Source organism: Danio aesculapii, chromosome 14, assembly GCF_903798145.1.
Source record: "Danio aesculapii chromosome 14, fDanAes4.1, whole genome shotgun sequence".
Lineage (NCBI taxonomy): Eukaryota > Metazoa > Chordata > Actinopteri > Cypriniformes > Danionidae > Danio > Danio aesculapii.
In genome coordinates, this window is record NC_079448.1 from 8,256,161 (window position 1) to 8,274,197 (window position 18,037).

Below are 18,037 nucleotides of genomic sequence, written 5' to 3' on the forward strand. Positions count from 1 at the left end.
ACCTGTCCAACTGCTTGATAACGCAAATTTCTAATCAGCCAATCACAAGGCAGCAACTCAATGCATTTAGACATATTCAAGATGATCTGCTGCAGTTCAAATCGAGCATCAGAGTGGGGAAGAGAGGTGATTTAAGTGACTGAACGTGGCATGGTTGTTGGTGCCAGACCGGCTGGTCTGAGTATTTCAGTAACTGGAATCTACTGGAATTTTTATGCACAACCATCTCTAGGGTTTACAGAGAATGGTCCGTAAAAGAGAAAATATCCAGTAAGTGCCAGTTCTGTGGGTGCAAATGCCTTGTTGATGTCAGAGGTCAGGGGAGAATGGCCAGACTGGTTCCAGCTGATAGAAAGGGAACAGTAACTCAAATAACCACTCGTTAAAGACGAGGTAAGTAAGAACAGGAAACTGAGGATGCACTTCATACAGGCTCACCAAAATTGGACAATAGAAGATTGGAAATACATTGGCATTACATTGTCAACACCACAGCCTACCTAATTATTGCTGCTGACCATGTCCATCCCTTTATGACCACAGTGTACCCATCTTCTGATGGCTACTTTCAGCAGGATAACGCACCATGTCATAAAGCGTGAATCATCTCAGACTGGTTTCTTGAACATGACAATGAGTTTACTGTACTTAAATGGCCTCCACAGTCACCAGATCTCAATCCAATAGAGCACCTTTGGGATGTGGTGGAACAGGAGATTCGCATCATGGATGTGCAGCTGACAAATCTGCAGCAACTGTGTGATGCTATCATGTCAATATCGACCAAAATCTCTGAAGAATAATTACTGTACCTTGTTGAATCTATGCCACGAAGGATAAAGGCAGTTCTGAAGGCAAAAGGGGTCCAACCCGGTACTAGTAAGGTGTACCTAATAAAGTGGCCAGTGAGTGTATGTACTTTTATCTAAAGCAACATTTATTGAATTGTGATCATACAAGGCATAGTTCATCCAAAAATGAAAAATATACTTACTCTCAAGTGGTTCCTAACCTTTATGAATTTCTTTATTCTCTTAAACACAAAAGAAGATATTTTGAAGAAACTTGAAAACCGGTAACCATTGACTTCCATAGTGGAAAAAAAAATTGCAAATGGTTACAGCTTTCTTCAAAATATCTTCTCTTGTGTTCAACGAAAGAAAGAAAGTCAAACAGGTCTGGAACAAGTGAAGAGTGGATTTTCACGGATTTCCATTTTGGGTAAACCATCCCTTTAAAGATTTATTCCTCTGATGTTTTAAATATGGCTAAAAATCATGAAATGCATTTTTTAAATTTAACAATGTACTCTGAGGTCCACTTAATAATGTTAGCAGGATGTTTATATCAAAAGCCATCATAGTAATAACCTATGCTTTGGAGGCTTTCTTTGAAACTTTCCGTTTTAATGGACGGAAACCATTTCGGTAGCTTGGTTTCAATAAAAGCTGTTTTTGGACTAAATAGGAAGTTCGAGTTCCAGAAACTTAAAGCTTCTGGAACTTTTTATTATATGGTACAATGACCTATTTTATATGGAAGGAATAATTTAAAAAATGGTTTCTCAGTTGATCACCCTCAACAGAGCTTATTAAGAGCTCATTTAAATGTGCATCACACTGATTTTCACATTAGGGGTGACATGCTGAGGTAACATGACTGACCAAATACCACTCAGTTTAATACATCAGAAAAAAACTCTTATTCTGCATAATTTAGTCATTCTGGTGTCTGCATAAGTCCAAAATCTGTACCAATCAGAAAAGTGTGTAAGCGGGCTTTATGCAAGCACACTGGATTTGCAATGAAAAAGGTATATTTATAATGTAATTCACAAATTCATTCATTCATATTCCTTCGGCTTAGTCCCTTTATTCATCAGAGGTCACCACAGGGGAATGACCCGCCAACTTATCCAGCGTATGTTTTACACAGCGGATGCCCTTCCAGCTGCAACCCAGTACTGGGAAACACCTATACACTCTCACATCCACACACATACACTACGGCCTATTTAGATAATCCAAATCACCCATACTGCAAGTTTTTGGACTGTGGGGGAAACCAGAGCACCTGGAGGAAACCCATGCGAACACAAGGAGAACATGCAAACTCCACACAGAAATGCCAGCTCAAACTCGAACCAGCGACCTTCTTGCTGTGAGGCGACAGTACTAATCACTGCGCCTCTGTGCCAAGTGGCTTTCACACCGGATGTGGAAAGCACTGCTCTATGAAACACATTCATTTTAATAGGTGCAAAAGCAGTGGAGCACCTATGATTAGCCGACAGAGCATTACTATATAATATACTTGTTCCTGCTGCTTGAAATAGTGCCACTGAGATGCCATGGCAACGCTGGTAAATGATGTCTCTCGACTCATTCACTGTCAAAAATATTGTACTATCAATAAAATCTAGTTATTTTATTAGCTTGTGTGTTTTTTTTTTATCAGCATAATTAATGTTGAGCTAAATTTAAAAAGTCTAACAAAATTACTATATATTATTTAATAAAATAATAAATAATTATAATATTACAAAGCATTAATTTCAGTTCATTTTAATCAGAATTTTAATTTTTATCATAATTTTGGGTTTTGATTTCAGCCCAGAATTGTCATATTGTCATATGTCGGTGCATCTCTAATAATTTCTATATGGCGAATGGAACATTGTAACCCTTTCGTGCATACGATCACACTGGTGTGATCAGCTTCGGTTCATGAAGTGTGATCACACCGGTGTGATTGGAACGTTCAGAGCGCTGAATGTAAACATTCAGGTTTACAATTTTGTAAAAATAAAAAAAAATGTTATATTAAAACAAAATCTTTATTACCGTTTCACCCTGAGGCCCTTGTTCTCCAACATCTCCTTTATCTCCCTAAAAAGATATGAAGCCCAAATCAAAAAATCCAACCAAGCACACTTATCTGTTATCTACTTATCTCTAGAAATCACTAAAAATACAATACATACAGTTGAAGTGAAAAGTATTAGTATCAGTAATAATATTGATCTTAAAATGTCTTTTCTTTTATTCTAGCTAAAATAAAACAAATCAGACTTTTTCCAGAGGAAAAAATATTAAAGGAAATATTGTGGAAAATTCCTTGCTCTGTTAAACATCATTTAGGGAATATTTGAAAAAGGAAATCAGAGGAGGGTGAATCATTTTGACTTCAACTGTGTGATAGAAAGAGCTTCACTCAGCGCTCACCTTAAGCCCTGGTAGCCCATCGATTCCTCCATCACCCTGAAAGCCTCTTTCTCCCTGCTCGCCCTGCCAAACATATACAGAGCTTTTATATCAATAAAGAGCAGATTGGAGGCAATGACTGAAGCACTTATGCTTGAACAGAGCAATCAGGTCCATTGGAAGCCCATTACTCTATGAAATCATTCCTATTGTGCTACTAATGATCAGCTAATGGTCAGATGGTATGACAAAATTGAGCACAAGATCAAACATTAAAAATTGCGATGAGAGGATTTAATTAAATCTGTGGCTAAAGAGTGAAAAAAGAAGATAAATACACAATATTCTTTCCTAAATGTTATTGTGTGTTTTATATTTAACAAACACAATTCAAGAAATTTAATTAAAGGGGACCTATTATGCAAAAATGCCCTTTAAAATTTAACCTTTATGTACTGTTGGGGATGTTTTCATCCACTCTGGGGTGATTTTGTGTCTTCATTTGGCCGTAAACTTTTCTCTGTTTCAGCTAGCAGAATGATTTTTGGTGACAAATCTTATTTGGACACATATTTTGAGAAAATGCTTTACATTAAAAAAAAATAATAATCAACAATACACTCAAATTTACAACCCTTTTGTTATAATTAAAACATCCACTAAATGAAACTGCTGTAAAAATGCATCAGATAAATATTGTGTTCAACTTTTTTTGCATAAATCTGTTAACCTCATTCCTGATCGAAACTACTAAATTGCTTGGAAATTTATTGGATTTTAACTCTTTAACTGGCAAATTTATAAATGATGTTACTGATTTGTTAAAAAAACACATAAAACTTTCCAATATAAAAAGTAATTGTGGACTGGATTAAGTTTTTTTTTACCTTTTATCAAAGTCTTAGACATGTGAAACAACATTCTCTTGTTAGACATGTATTGTTTTTGATTAATTTTCATTTTGTTCTCACTAATTTACTGTTGGTGGCTGTTTCCTTTAACCTCGCGAAAACGGAAATGCTTGAAATTTCTGCCAACCCGACTCTACACCATAACTTTTCAATCCAGATGGATGGGGCAACCATTACTGCATCCAAAATGGTAAAAAGCCTTGGAGTAACGATTGATGACCAACTGAACTTCTCTGACCACATTTCTAGAACTGCTCGATCTTGCAGATTCGTACTCTACAACATCAGAAAGGTCCGACCCTTCCTATCTGAACATACAGCTCAACTCATTGTTCAAGCTCTTGTCCTCTCCAAACTGGACTATTGCAACTCTCTGCTAGCCGGGCTTCCAGCTAATTCTATCAAACCTCTTCAGCTGCTTCAGAACGCAGCAGCACGAGTGGTCTTTGATGAACGCAAAAGAGCACGTCACTCCGCTACTCACCCGTTTGCACTGGCTTCCAGTTGCTGCTCGCATCAAATTCAAAACTCTGATGTTTGCTTACAAAGCGACCTCTGGCTTTGCTCCTTCTTATCTGCTCTCACTTCTGCAGATATATGTGCCCTCCAGAAACTTGCGTTCTGTGAATGAACGTCGCCTCGTGGTTCCATCCCTAAGAGGGAAGAAATCACTTTCCCGAACTCTCACATTCAATCTGCCCAGTTGGTGGAATGAACTCCCTAACTACATCAGAACAGCCGAGTCACTTGCTGTCTTCAAGAAACGACTAAAAACTCAACTGTTTAGTCTCCACTTTCTCTCCTAATCTGTAACTGCCTCTCTGGCTATACCACTGACTGTACTCTCTCTCTCTCAAAAAAAACCTTACATTACTAATGCTTTGCTTCTTAGACTTTACACACCTGAAACTTGTCTATAGCACTTGTTCACTGCTGCTCTTATAGTTGTGTAAATTGCTTCCTTGTCCTGATTTGTAAGTCGCTTTGGATAAAAGCGTCTGCTAAATGACTAAATGTAAATGTTTTTGCCCCATTAACTTCCACTATAACTACTTTTTTTATTACAAACCCCTGACACCATTTAATCATGCATTCTTAATTGCTGGTGGTTTTCCCTGTTGGGAAGAGGTAAACTTTATAATCTTGATTATCAGTTGGCACCATTAACCCTCTAGATAGGCCTGTGCAAAAACTAAGCTTTGCTTCTGGATTTTATATGGAGTATAACAGCAAATTAAAGTGTATGTATGTGTGTCTGTGAGTGTGTGAGAGTGTGACCTTTGCGCACTTACCTTCATGTGTCTGAGAAAATCAAAATATGCATCTCAGTTATCACAACTGCCAACACAATCTCACGGCAATTCGTAACTTTTTGATTTAGTGGCTAATTCGTACGAATTCGTACGATCTAATTCGTACAATTTAGTACGATTTGCTCATCCGCCAATGACGGTTGGGTTTAGGGGTGGTGTTAGGTGCCATGCCTCCTTTTTAAAATCGTACAATTTCGTACGACTGAACTCGTACGAATTCGTACGAATTAGCCACTAAACTGTCAAAACGTAAAATACTTACGTTTTCTTGTGAGATCAGGCTGGAACTGCGTGGAGTAAATAAAAACAGACTATTTATGCACCATCAAATGTGGTTATAATGGAAGTCAATAGGGAAAAAAACAGCCACCAACAGTAAATTATGGAGAAAATAATGAAAATCATACAATACATAAAAGACAAAGTTGTTACTAATCATTCACATGTACAAGACTGTGATAAAAGGTGAAAAAATGCAGTCCACAATTACTTTTCATATTGAAAATACGTCATTTTGTGTGTGTTTTTTCACCAAAACAGTGAGATCATTAGTGAACATGGAAAGTAAAGAGTTAAAATTCTGTCATTTTTAAAAAACAGTTAGTAATTTTGATCAGGACTGATGTTGATTAACAGATTTATGCCAAAAAAAAAAATAATAATAATAATAATAACAATAATAATAATAATATATATATATATATATATATATATATATATATATATATATATATATATATATATATATATATATATATATATATATATATATATATATATATATATATATATATATATATATATATCTGTTGTGTTAATGTACAAAATAAACCTGATTTAACATCCACAAACCGGGATTGAAGCGTCTTCTTTTATAATTGTTCTGACACGTAGCTGTGCTGGTGAAGTGAATCTGAAGTGAATCGCTGTAATTCATTACACATATGCTCTGTTTTAAAACATTTTAAACTTGTAAAACTCACTCTTCTTGATCACATTTGATTGATGATCCTAGCGAACTGAACAGATCTTTTACTCCCGGTTGCTTTGCACACGTCTGGTCTTGTTGATATGATTATACACGTGACTACTAGGACATGTTACGCAGCTGTCAATCAATTCGGTGGGCGGGGGGGACCGCACTCCTACGTCAAGTTGTGGTCGGTCTGAAAACCGCTTCAATTGGTCCACCGTTTTTATGTTGTTAAATTAAAAAAAAATAACTGGGTGTGTTTATATCACCCCAATATGACCGCCTATACACCATACATGCACATATGTCTGTCCAAACAGCTTGAAAAGTAGTTTTTTCACCATAGGTGCCCTTTAAGATAGTGTGCTTTTATATCATAATGGTGAACAAAACTGGGCCAAGTATGACCTCTAACCTTTGGCCCTGGGGGTCCCTGTGGTCCTGGATAACCCTGATCACCAACTTCACCCTGTAAAACAGTAACAAAAACATGTTGCATGTCAAGTAAGGTAACAGATCCTTTCTTTTGTGTTGTGATGTTCATTTTAGTGAAACTTGCTTCTTCCACTCAGTTGTTGATTGGATGAAGATCTGAAAATGATCTTACACTCACTATCGTCAATGTCTGTTCACACAAACAATGATAACAATAAGTATTACAGTTGTGTCTAGACCTGTGACTGATAATGCTCTGCTTATTGTAAGCTTGTGTCCTTCAGTTTCAAAGTAAAGAAAATGGATGTGATCTGCTGCTGCTTTACGTTTCTCAAAGACATCAAGGAAAAACAGATGTTGCCGGGTCGATGAGATCCTTCAAAAGATCACTGGAACCAGGAGAATTTGCCACTCTGCTTAAAGTTATATCAATATCAGATTTAATATTTCTTTGCAGTTGCATTTATGATGTCTTCAGCGTGTACATTTCTAGTACATCTTAACCAATGAATGTAACTCATTTAATCTATCGAATTTCACAGTAAATTGTGAAGTGGACTAAATATCACAATGTATCTTTCTATTTATTTTTTTTACTGCAACTTCAAAAGAGGAAAGACAATCGAGGTACTTCTATGCTTTATATGTTTTATGGTAATCTGTCATAATGATTTAATCTCCATTAAAGGAATAGTTCACTCAAAAATGAAAATGTACTCACTATTTACTACTCACAGAACAAAAACAAAACAAACAAAAACAGTAACCATTGACATCCATAGTAAGGAAAATAAATACTATGGAAGTCAATGGTTACAGGTTTCCACCATTTTTCTAAATGTCTTTCTTGTGTTTCAGAGAATCATAAAGAGAGTCATAAAGTTTTGAATAGAGGATTAGGAGTTTAAAGCTTGTCGCACCTCTAAAACAAATGTACTTTTAGTACTTTCAGTTGCAGGGCTCAATCTTAGGCCCTCTCATTTTCTCTCTTCGTCTTCTTCCTCATAGTTCAATAATCAGAAAGCATGGCTTGTCATTTCATTTACATCAAGCCAGATTTATTTACCAATCAACCGTCAAACCACTACTTGTCTGTCTAAATAATATAAAAACCTGAATGACTCCTAATTTTTTTTACAGTTTTTAATGAATAAACGACAGAAGTGGTGGTTTTTAGTGGCAGAACGTTTAATTTCCATAAAGTTTGCCTTTCAAATCCTGATTTCAGCCTCATTTTGATCAAAAAATTATTTTGCTTTATGTGCATCTGGGTCTTAAAGCTTGTCGCACCTCTAAAACAAATGTACTTTTAGTACTTTCAGTTGCAGGGCTCAGTCTTAGGCTCTTCCCATTTTCTTTCTGTATCATCAATAATCAATAATCAAGCATGACTTGACATTTAATTTTCATTAAGCCAGATTTATGTACCAATCAGAAACACAATCAGTCAAACCACCGCTGAACTGTCATAATGACATAAAGACCTAAATGGCTCGTAATTTTTTTAGGTTTAAATGAATAAACAACAGAAGTTATTGTGTAGTTTTGCCGAATGACTAAAAAGTTATCAGTATTGATGGTAAAAAAACTGTACATTTCTAGTCAAACCATTCTTCTGCAATCTTATACCAAAAACAGAAATAAGGGCAGTATTAATAGCTATAAATATGTGAGAGCGTTGACATTTTGTGACTGTATTGTATTGCAATATGGAGCAATTATATGTTGATGTTAAATCAAAAGTAATTCACAAATACTTGATAATGAAATGATTTAATGACAATAATTCTCTATGGTTACAACTGAATTAATTACAAATAACTGTATAAAATGATCAAATATGAAATGATAAGACATATGATTATAACTGTACCCAGCTTAAATGTAAAAATAAAAGTTACCAGAGATAGAAGGAGAGACACAGGGGGAGAGAGAGACAAAGAGTTGAAGTAGACCTCAAAAGAGTCAAAGAAGATAAGAAGAGAAGCAGAGCAGGAGAGAAGCAGACCAGGAAAGAGATACCAAGAAAAAGACAGGCCAGGAAAAGAGACAGAGCAGTTTTCCAGCTCTTTCTTGACCATGTGACCAAATACTGAGACATTCAAACTGACCAATCAACATGTGACCACATCGTAAAACCCCCAAAGTCCACACACCAGGCCCTGATCTAATCAGTAACTGTCTTTGGAATTTGCGTGAGCCTTCTTTGGTGAAAAAACACATGTTTTGCCATATAAACAAATGCATATGATAATTTAGAGTCTTACAATGGTATTTATTACCAGAAGGTTTAATTTCCATAAAGTTTGCCATTCAAACTTTCAGCCTCCTTTTGATAAAAAAATGATTTGCTTTATGCGCATTTGGGCCTTAAAGCTTGTCGCACCTCTAAAACAAATGTAGTTTTAGTACTTTCAGTTGCAGGGCTCAGTCTTAGACCCTTCTCATTTTCTCTCTGTATCAGTAATCTGGAAGCATGGCTTGTCATTTCATTTACTTCAGAAAGGCTGATACCATCAAACTGCTACTTGACTCTCTTAATGATTTAAAGACCTTTCCTTTTTTTTATAGGTTTTAATGAATAAACGACAAAAGTGATGGTTTTTAGTGGCAGAAAGTTTCATTTTCATAAAGTTTGCCTTTCAAACTCCTGATGTCAGCCTTATTTTGATCAAAATAATTTAGCTTTATGTGCATCTGGGGCTTAAAGCTTGTCGCACCTCTAAAACAAATGTACTTTTAGTACTTTCAGTTGCAGGGCTCGGTCTTAGACTCTTCTCATTTTCTCTCTGTATCAGTAATCTGGAAGCATGGCTTGTCATTTCATTTACATCAAGTCAGAGTTATCTTCCAAGCAGAAAGGGTTATACCGTCAAACTGCTGCTTGACTGTCTAAATGATATAAAGACCTGAATGGCTCCTAATTTTTTAGGTTTTAATGAATAAACGATAGAAGTGATGTTTTTATTGGCAGAAAGTTTCATTTCCATAAACTTTGCCTTTCAAACTATTTTGCTTAATGTGCATCTGGGCCTTAAAGCTTGTCGTGCTTCTAAAACAAATGTACTTTTACTTTCAGTCGCAGGGTTCGGTCTTAGTTCCCTATCCTTTTCTCTCTGTATCTTCTCCCTCATGGTTCAATAATCAGAAAGCATGGCTTGTCATTTCCTTTTCATCTAGCCAGCTTTGTTTACCAATCAGAAAGGGTTATACTGTCAAACTGCTATTGACTCTCTTAATGATATAAAGACCTAATGAATAAATGACAGAAGTAATGGTTTTTATAGGCAGAAAGTTTCATTTCCAGAAAGTTTGCTTTTCAAACTGCTGATTTCAGCCTAATTTTAATCAAAATTCAAGAGTTCACACTTGAATTGATAATCAATAAAGCGTATTTGGCATGCTGTCCCAGGAGAGAGCCCTGAGCTTGTAATATCCTCGAGCCCGGGGCTCCCTCCCGTTAGAAGGGCGAAAGGGAAGTTCGAGCTCAGGTAGGTCTCGAGAACTCCCATGCTTGTCGCCATGTGAGAAGTGTAAACTAAAGTTGTTTTAGGTGATAATTGGTTGAGTCGATTGGCTATGGTTTGTTTTTGGACGGTGGGAGGAAACCGGGGAACCCGGGGGAAACCCATGCAAACACGGGGAGAACATGTAAACTCTGCAAAGAAACACCAACCAGCCCAATAAGAGGTTAGACCAGCGGTGTTCTTGCTCTGAGGCAACAGTGCTAGCCACTGGGCCACCGTGTCGCCCTATCGGAAAAGGGGGAGGAAGTAGGGGTGGAAGGGGGGAAGCTTCAAGACGAAGAAAACTGGAGTGAAAAACTCTGGTTATTTATAATGCTTCTGTAATCATCTAATGGGTCAGATTACGGAGCTAATGAGGTGCCAGCCGTGTTGATCATAAGCACGTGATCCTCTCGAAATTAGTTTATAAATAAACCTCACCTTGATCAACATCTAGGCCTTAAAGCTTGCCGCACCACTAAAACAAATGTACTTTCAGTCTACGTCATAAAGACTTTCGCTCCAGCCACATCTTAAGGCCACTTTTCAATTTTCACAGATAAAAAAATCAAGTCCCTGCGTTCTTCTTATATCCTGTTTCATTTAGAAATAAATCCAGTTACTAGAAGTAAAAAGGGTTGCGGACACTGTTTCGTAGAACTATTCATGCGGCGGCTTTATAAAACCGAACGGTATATTTGTGGTATGTTTCTCATCTTAGTTTCTCACACACAGACATGCACACACAACATTAAGACGAAACTGATATCAAAACCTATTCCAGTCAAACATGGCAGCAAGACCTTTGAGTAACCAGACGGCGGTGTGTTTTAAGGACAAGCACTTACCAGCACAAAGGGCAAAACGCTCAAACATGCTGTTCACATTTGTGCCAAGAGGAATGAATTTAGTCTTTCAGAAAATTGCGAAATCATTTTCCTAAAAACACATCCAAACATCCTGCCTGTGTTTTTATCTTACCGGATTTCCTGGTAAACCTCTTTGTCCCTGCGGAGAGAGAAAACAGTTTTAAAAGAAAGTAGCATTTAATACTGTGTTTCTCAACCACGTTCCTGGGGGACCACCAGCACTGCATGTTATGGATGTCTCCTTTGTCTGTCACACCCATTATAGGTCTTTCAGTCTCTGCTAATGAGCTGATGACTTGAATCAGGTGTGTTTAATTAAGGAGACACGGAAAATGTGCAGAGCTGGTGGTTCTAGGAACGTGGTTGAGAAACATCGATTTAATGGACGATTCACCCAAAAATAAAAAATCGCTTACTATTTAGTCTCCCTCAAGTGGTTATAAACCTTTATGAGGTTATTTCTTTTCTATTGAACACAAAAGATTTAAGTTTTCTTCATAATGTCTTCTTTCATGTTCAACAAAAGAAATACACTCATAAAAGAAGTCAAGGGGGAGTAAATCATGACAGAATTTGTAATTTTGGGTGAACGATCCCTTTAATGATATATCATAAGCTGTGAATATCATGACTCTGGTGTTTAGAATCAGTGCTGGTTGTGCTCACCTCTTCTCCATCTTGTCCAGGAGCACCCTAGACAGACAGACAGGATTTAACAATTACTTTAGTACACCAAACTTTCACAATGTACCATTCTTTAATTACTGCTTGATTGATTCCAGGGGCTCGGTTGTGGCATTTCATCTGATTTCCGTGTAGTAAAAATCCAACTTTCAGATTTATAAAAGCATGTCTATGACATGGTAGAGTGCTTAATGCCATGTCAGGTTCTGAGTCGACACACACTTTTCCTTGTGGCATAATCACAGTACTCAAAATTATTGACGCTCGCCATTCTCATGTACAGGATTTGGACATTTCTAAATTGAGTAGTATAAAGGATTGGTTCAAGCAAATATATTTTATTTATTATTCATACTTGTGTTGTTTCAACCCCCTGAGACCTTTGTTCATCTTTAGAACACAAGGTAAGATATTTTAGATGAAATCCAGGAGCTCTCTGACCCTCCATAAAGAGCAATGGACAAAGTTCAGAAAAGGAACGATCGCAATGCAGTTATAAAATTATGTGGAATTTTGTATTTTTTTGAATATGTTAAAAATAAATTGTTAATATTGATTATTTAATTATTTAATAAAAAGGAAAAATCCTAACCATTTAAAAATGTACTTGAATTTATATATTTTTAAAATGTGAAAATCTAATTTTATTATTGAAAAATCATAACTATTAAAACTTTTTACATTTTGTGGAATTTTGTATTATTATTATCATTTTTTTTATTAATTAATAAAATTTTTTTTAGTTTTTGCTATAGTGATCATACAAAGCTCCGAGAACTATTTTGTGTACCAATAAATAAATAAATAAATAAATAAATAAAGGAAATATTAAATTTTATATTTTCTTCTCCGCAACAGAGTGAATATCTACTACAGGGCAGTATGACACATTTGCCATTAGAGTCAGTTGTGTGAAATCACAAGCATTGTATTTCTCATAGTAAATGCACACCCTGATCTGACAAGAAAGGCAGGTAAAAAACTTTTTTTTTTCTTTAATTTTTTGGTGCACAAAATTGTTCTTGGAGCTTCAGTAATTAATAACAGAACTTTAAATTTTTTGGGTGAACTAATCCTTCAATTACTCCAAAAAAATAAATAAAACAAATTCAGTTTAGGCTTTTATTGAAATATCGATCGATCGTTTGATCAGTAAACAAATGTAGTCACAGAGATGCTAACAAGTTCAATCGTACATATCACACCTTTTCAAATTTTGTCAAAGGATTAATGAGTCTTTCAAACACTTACTGAGATACCCAGTTAGGGGGCAGAAATCTCTCAGATTTGATCAAAATATATTTCCTTATATTTCAAGGATAAGCAAAAGTCTTTTAGATTTGAATGTCGCTGAGTAAATCGTGACAGAATTTTCTATTTTTAGGTGTGAACTTACTTTGATTTTAGAAAACAAGGGTGTTTTTTTTTTGTTACTGTTTTTTGTATGTTCAGCTGAAATCACTTCATAAATGTGAACTGTCCTCCAATTTAAAATTAAATTTTAAAAGGAAAAATCAACATTCTGTCATAATTAAGTCATCCTCAGGTGGCTGCACACCTAGTTTATTTTCTATTGAACATAAAAAAAAGTCATTTTATTTTCTTTTATTCTTAATAGAAAGCAATTCATTAAGGTCTGGGACAATCTGAGGGAGAATAAAACATGTCAGACTTTACCTTTTTGGATTACCAATCCTTTTAAACTGCATTTTTTTGCTCTTAAAAGTTCACACAAAAATTAAAATTGTCTAAACTTGTATGAGTTTCTTTTTCTGTTTAACACAAATTAAGATATTCTGAAGATTGTTGGAAACCAACATCCATTGACATCCATTGAAGGAACAACAAATACTATGCGTACTATGTAATGACTGCTGGTTTTCAACATTCTTCAAAATATCTTCTTCAGAAGAAAGAAACTCAAATAGGTTTAAAAACAAGCGGAGGGGAAGCAAACGATGACATAATTTTCATTTTTTTGTTAACTATCGGTATGTTTGTAATCGTTCCACCAGAGGGCAGTGATGTACAGCTTTGGCTATTTTGCCATGAGATGTTGGGCAAACACCTGCCCACATCGATCGATAAAATGGTTTTCATATGTTTCATATCCTTTTATAACAGAAATAAATGTGGTTGTAATACACAGAAAGAGATAAAACATAAATAACAAGCATCTTTAGGAGGGCATCCTGGGTGGATGTATTAAAATATACAGTAAACTCATCATGTGATGTCAAACGATGTCTTTCATTTTGTAATCGATATTCTTGTCCTCATTCTGTACCTAAATTATCCTCAGAATGATCGAAGGCATGGCACAAACACACACACACACACACACCCACCCACACACACACATACACACACAATCATGTCAAATGTCGTATTTTATGCCGAGCAGACTTCAAAGCTGGTATTCAGCCACAATACAGAGAGACATAATTTTCTGTTCCCTGTCAAAAAGTGAGCAAAACCAGAGGAAGCACTTGGGAAAATCAGAAGCCCTGTACTGTTCACTTTCCTTATCCTCCCTTCAAGCTGTGCTTCTTAACAAGGCGGTTTTTGAAAGCGCAAAACACAACAATGGGAGATAACTAGCTGGTGAGTCGCTGTCAGGGTAACATCTGTGACCAACATGATGAAGATTTTCATCGAATTCAGGTTTCGTGAAATGTTTCTTTACACACAAGCTTGACGACAGAGTAACAGAACATGCCTCATTGTTTTATTCACAGGACTTTCGTAAAAAGCCACCCAAAAGAGTTGTGCGTGTGCTTTTTATACCACAAAAACATATCCATAAATTTTTCCGTATTTTGTAATTTCTTCATGTTTTTGCATTTTATGACATATTTTAACGACTTTTAATGTTAAAAACTTTAAAAAAAAAAGAGACTTTTGTTCACATTTTACTTGTTTGAAGTGATATATTGTCTGTATTCCAGTCGTAAATTACAGTGTAATAAACTGACAGTTGTGTTATTTTACACACTTAATTTCCTATATATTATTTCTTATACAATATATTGTTTCAAACTACTAAAATGTCAATAAAAATCACTTTGTTAAACTTTTCAAGCCGTCAAGCTTTTTTAAACTCCCCAAATGCAAATAAACCAATAAAACATGTGAATCACGAAATATGAAAATAATTGTTTAAAGTGTATGATATGGATAGATTAAATAATCGAATTTTAATTAAAATAATAAGTTAAAGAGCTCCTATTATAAAATATTATAATTATAAAAGGTCATATTTTGGTTTTGGGGGTGCTGATCTACATGCAAGTTCAAAAAACCCTTTCGTTGTCTCATTATATGCATTTATTTTTACCTAATTATCTCAATAACTCCCATATAATTTGTTCAGTGATTAAAGCTGCGGTCACACTTGGCTTTTCCTCCCATAGACTTCCATTCATACGCACGCGAATGCGTCAGACCGGAAACGCAAGGTCATGCGTCCAGTTTCGCAGGTTGCTGCGGTGCAAAGTTCAAGCTTGGTGAACTCTGACCTGCAAAATCGCATCACTTGACTGCGTGAGACCAATCGAGGATCAAAACAGAACCTCTCTGGACAGAGATTTAAAACATGGAGCATTCGCTCGCTTTTTTAAATGTCTAATCATCTTGTTTAATCCCGCCCCTTTTCGCAGCGCAGCACGACAGAATTTCGCACACACAAAGCCCAGTGTGACCGTAGCTTCATTCGTTCCCAAACCGCTCCTTTGCTAGTGGCTAATCTGGGCTGATTGATCCGATGACCCAGTTTGTTGTGATTGGTCAACTGGGTTCAGCACTAGAGCTCAATGCAGGAATGCAATAAAGCAATGCAGTTAAACACCAGCATATTACTCTACTCTTAACCCTAACCCCAAGTAATAATGACAAACATTCAGTATTAATCCATACAGTGGCAAAAGTTGAACTAATTTGAAAATTACCCGCGCTGCTGATGGTGGCTATAGCAAAGACAAACGCCAGAGGATCATGAGTTCAGAAATGCATTTAAATCGGTAAAGGAAGAAGCACATGTCGTGTTTTTAACGTCGTTTTGGACGCGATATTTGTTTAGCCCATAAAGATTTAACCTGAGAGATACATTACAAGCACTGATCTAAAATAGATATGTGATTACAAGCCATGCAGAGCAATTACAAGTTACAACACACAATTTAATACATATTTTGCAAACTACACAAGAAGAGGCAACAATTTTAATGACACTTACATGTTATGATCTAAAGGAAGAAGAAACTGGTCTATATGAACTGTAAGACTTACTGACAAAGTGCCAAAGTTAAAGTTTCATACATAATAGTCTTTGCTGCTACTTTCTTTAATAGCAAACGGCCGGTGAATCTCACGTTGCAGCGTAGATTATTGTATCAACCATCAGAAAAATGACAGGAACAAACAGCACTAAGTTGGCAATACTGTAGTATTGTTGTGAAAATGAACTTTAACTCTTTATTCCCCTCAGCCGAATCTCCATCTGTCAGTGATCATCATCTTCGTGTCTCTGAGTGACTATTTCATTAAAGAATCAATAATTTTAAACATGCTGCACTTTCAGATATAAACCTCAGCTGGATGTTTTTATTCACTTACTGCTGAATTACACACTGCATGGAAGGGCATCTAAAACCCATACTAGGGGCTCTTTAATACATGACATATTTGATAAACAACACTGATCAAAATGAAAGTATGCTTGCCTTATTAGTGTTAATTTTCTGGTGGTGATTTTCCTGATGGGCTATATGCACACAGACTTTTAATTTTTAGCCAGGCAGCCCAAGAGCTTCCGGTGATCCATCTTTCCATTATAAAACAGTCACGTTTAAGATCTGATTTCTTTAAAAATCAGCGATCTTCACTGCCTGTTAGATATACGATATGGAGTGGGTCTCAGATCAGACGAGAAGCACTGCATTAAATTCCATTTCCCCCACCATGTCTAAAATATGACAGTTTATTTTACCCCAGTATTATTAATGGAATTTCTGTGCTAGCCTGTTGGTCTTTCATCTCGTTTTACGTCTGAACAACTAAATGAATGCTTAAGCCTATTTAACTGAATGTATTGTTATTACATTACAACGTTGATGCTGTAAAAGCAACGTTGTGAAATTTAAAATAGTCACATTAAGCTTTCACCATAAGTTTATCGTTGGCTTTAAAACTCTAGCAGTGCATAGAGCCCATGATTTTACAAACCTTGTGTAACTGTCAGCTTCACTTTACAGATGTCATTGCAAGATGATGGGCTATCCTAAAGTGACTGAAACCCTCAGACAGGAGAAGACCAAAGGGAAGATCCTTTTCAGCCACAGCAAGAGAAACTGGGATGTCTAGAATATTGCATCTTTACAATGGCAGTAACTCAATCTAGTTCCCCAAAAGGATGGTGGAAAGACAGTTGACAATAGGTTACAGTGGAGAATTGGCTTATCAATACAGCTGTAATTATTCACAGCCTGAGGATCTATATCACGACATGCAGTCTCTCATTTTGAATGGATCTGGACTGCAGTGAGCAAGCCTTCATCAGCAGAAAGAATCAACAGGCTAAAAGTTAAACCAGTTGAAAAAGACAACAACATTCACATAATGAAACAGCCTTGACTGATTGACTGAATCAAAATATGGATTGATTGATGGAATCAAAAGGCATTCAAATTGTGCAGTGGCAAGAAATCATAGGCCCACAACAACTAAAAATCCTTCCAAATTTAAACAATGAGGATTATATTATTTCTGGAAAAAGTAATTGTTCTCTAATTTTGATCCCCACTGTATTTTAATAATAATAATAATAAAAATCAGAGTAAAGGAAATCTCCCTCATATTTGCCAAGCCCATAAATATCATATAAAATTAACTAAAGCCTAGTAATTTAAAATGTCAATCAGATGGCCTCTTCATATCTGAATGCAGTACACTTGGCCAGAATAAGCTATAATATGCTGCAGATTTAGTGCAGATAGTCAAAACCTTGGCTTGTGAAACTAACAGTTTAGGAGAACGGCAGGACATATTGTCTTATCAAGCAGAAACAGAAGGCAGGATGTACTGGTTTTCTCATAGCCTACCACTGTGCATGAATTATTCATAGTATTGCGAAAAAATATATAATA

The 18,037-nt window shown here is 35.9% G+C and overlaps 1 protein-coding gene across 1 annotated transcript in view; it reads right to left on the reverse strand.

The window, feature by feature from the left end:
• col23a1a (collagen type XXIII alpha 1 chain a) overlaps positions 1–18,037 on the reverse strand; it is a 299,792-nt gene that overhangs the window by 24,327 nt on the left and 257,428 nt on the right. The window contains exons 12-16 of the mRNA XM_056472084.1: positions 11,877–11,903; positions 11,323–11,349; positions 6,816–6,869; positions 3,225–3,287; positions 2,844–2,888 (exon numbers count right to left, since the gene is read on the reverse strand). Of these exons, the coding sequence (XP_056328059.1) occupies positions 2,844–2,888; positions 3,225–3,287; positions 6,816–6,869; positions 11,323–11,349; positions 11,877–11,903 (216 nt within the window). The remainder of the gene's footprint in view (positions 1–2,843; positions 2,889–3,224; positions 3,288–6,815; positions 6,870–11,322; positions 11,350–11,876; positions 11,904–18,037) is intronic.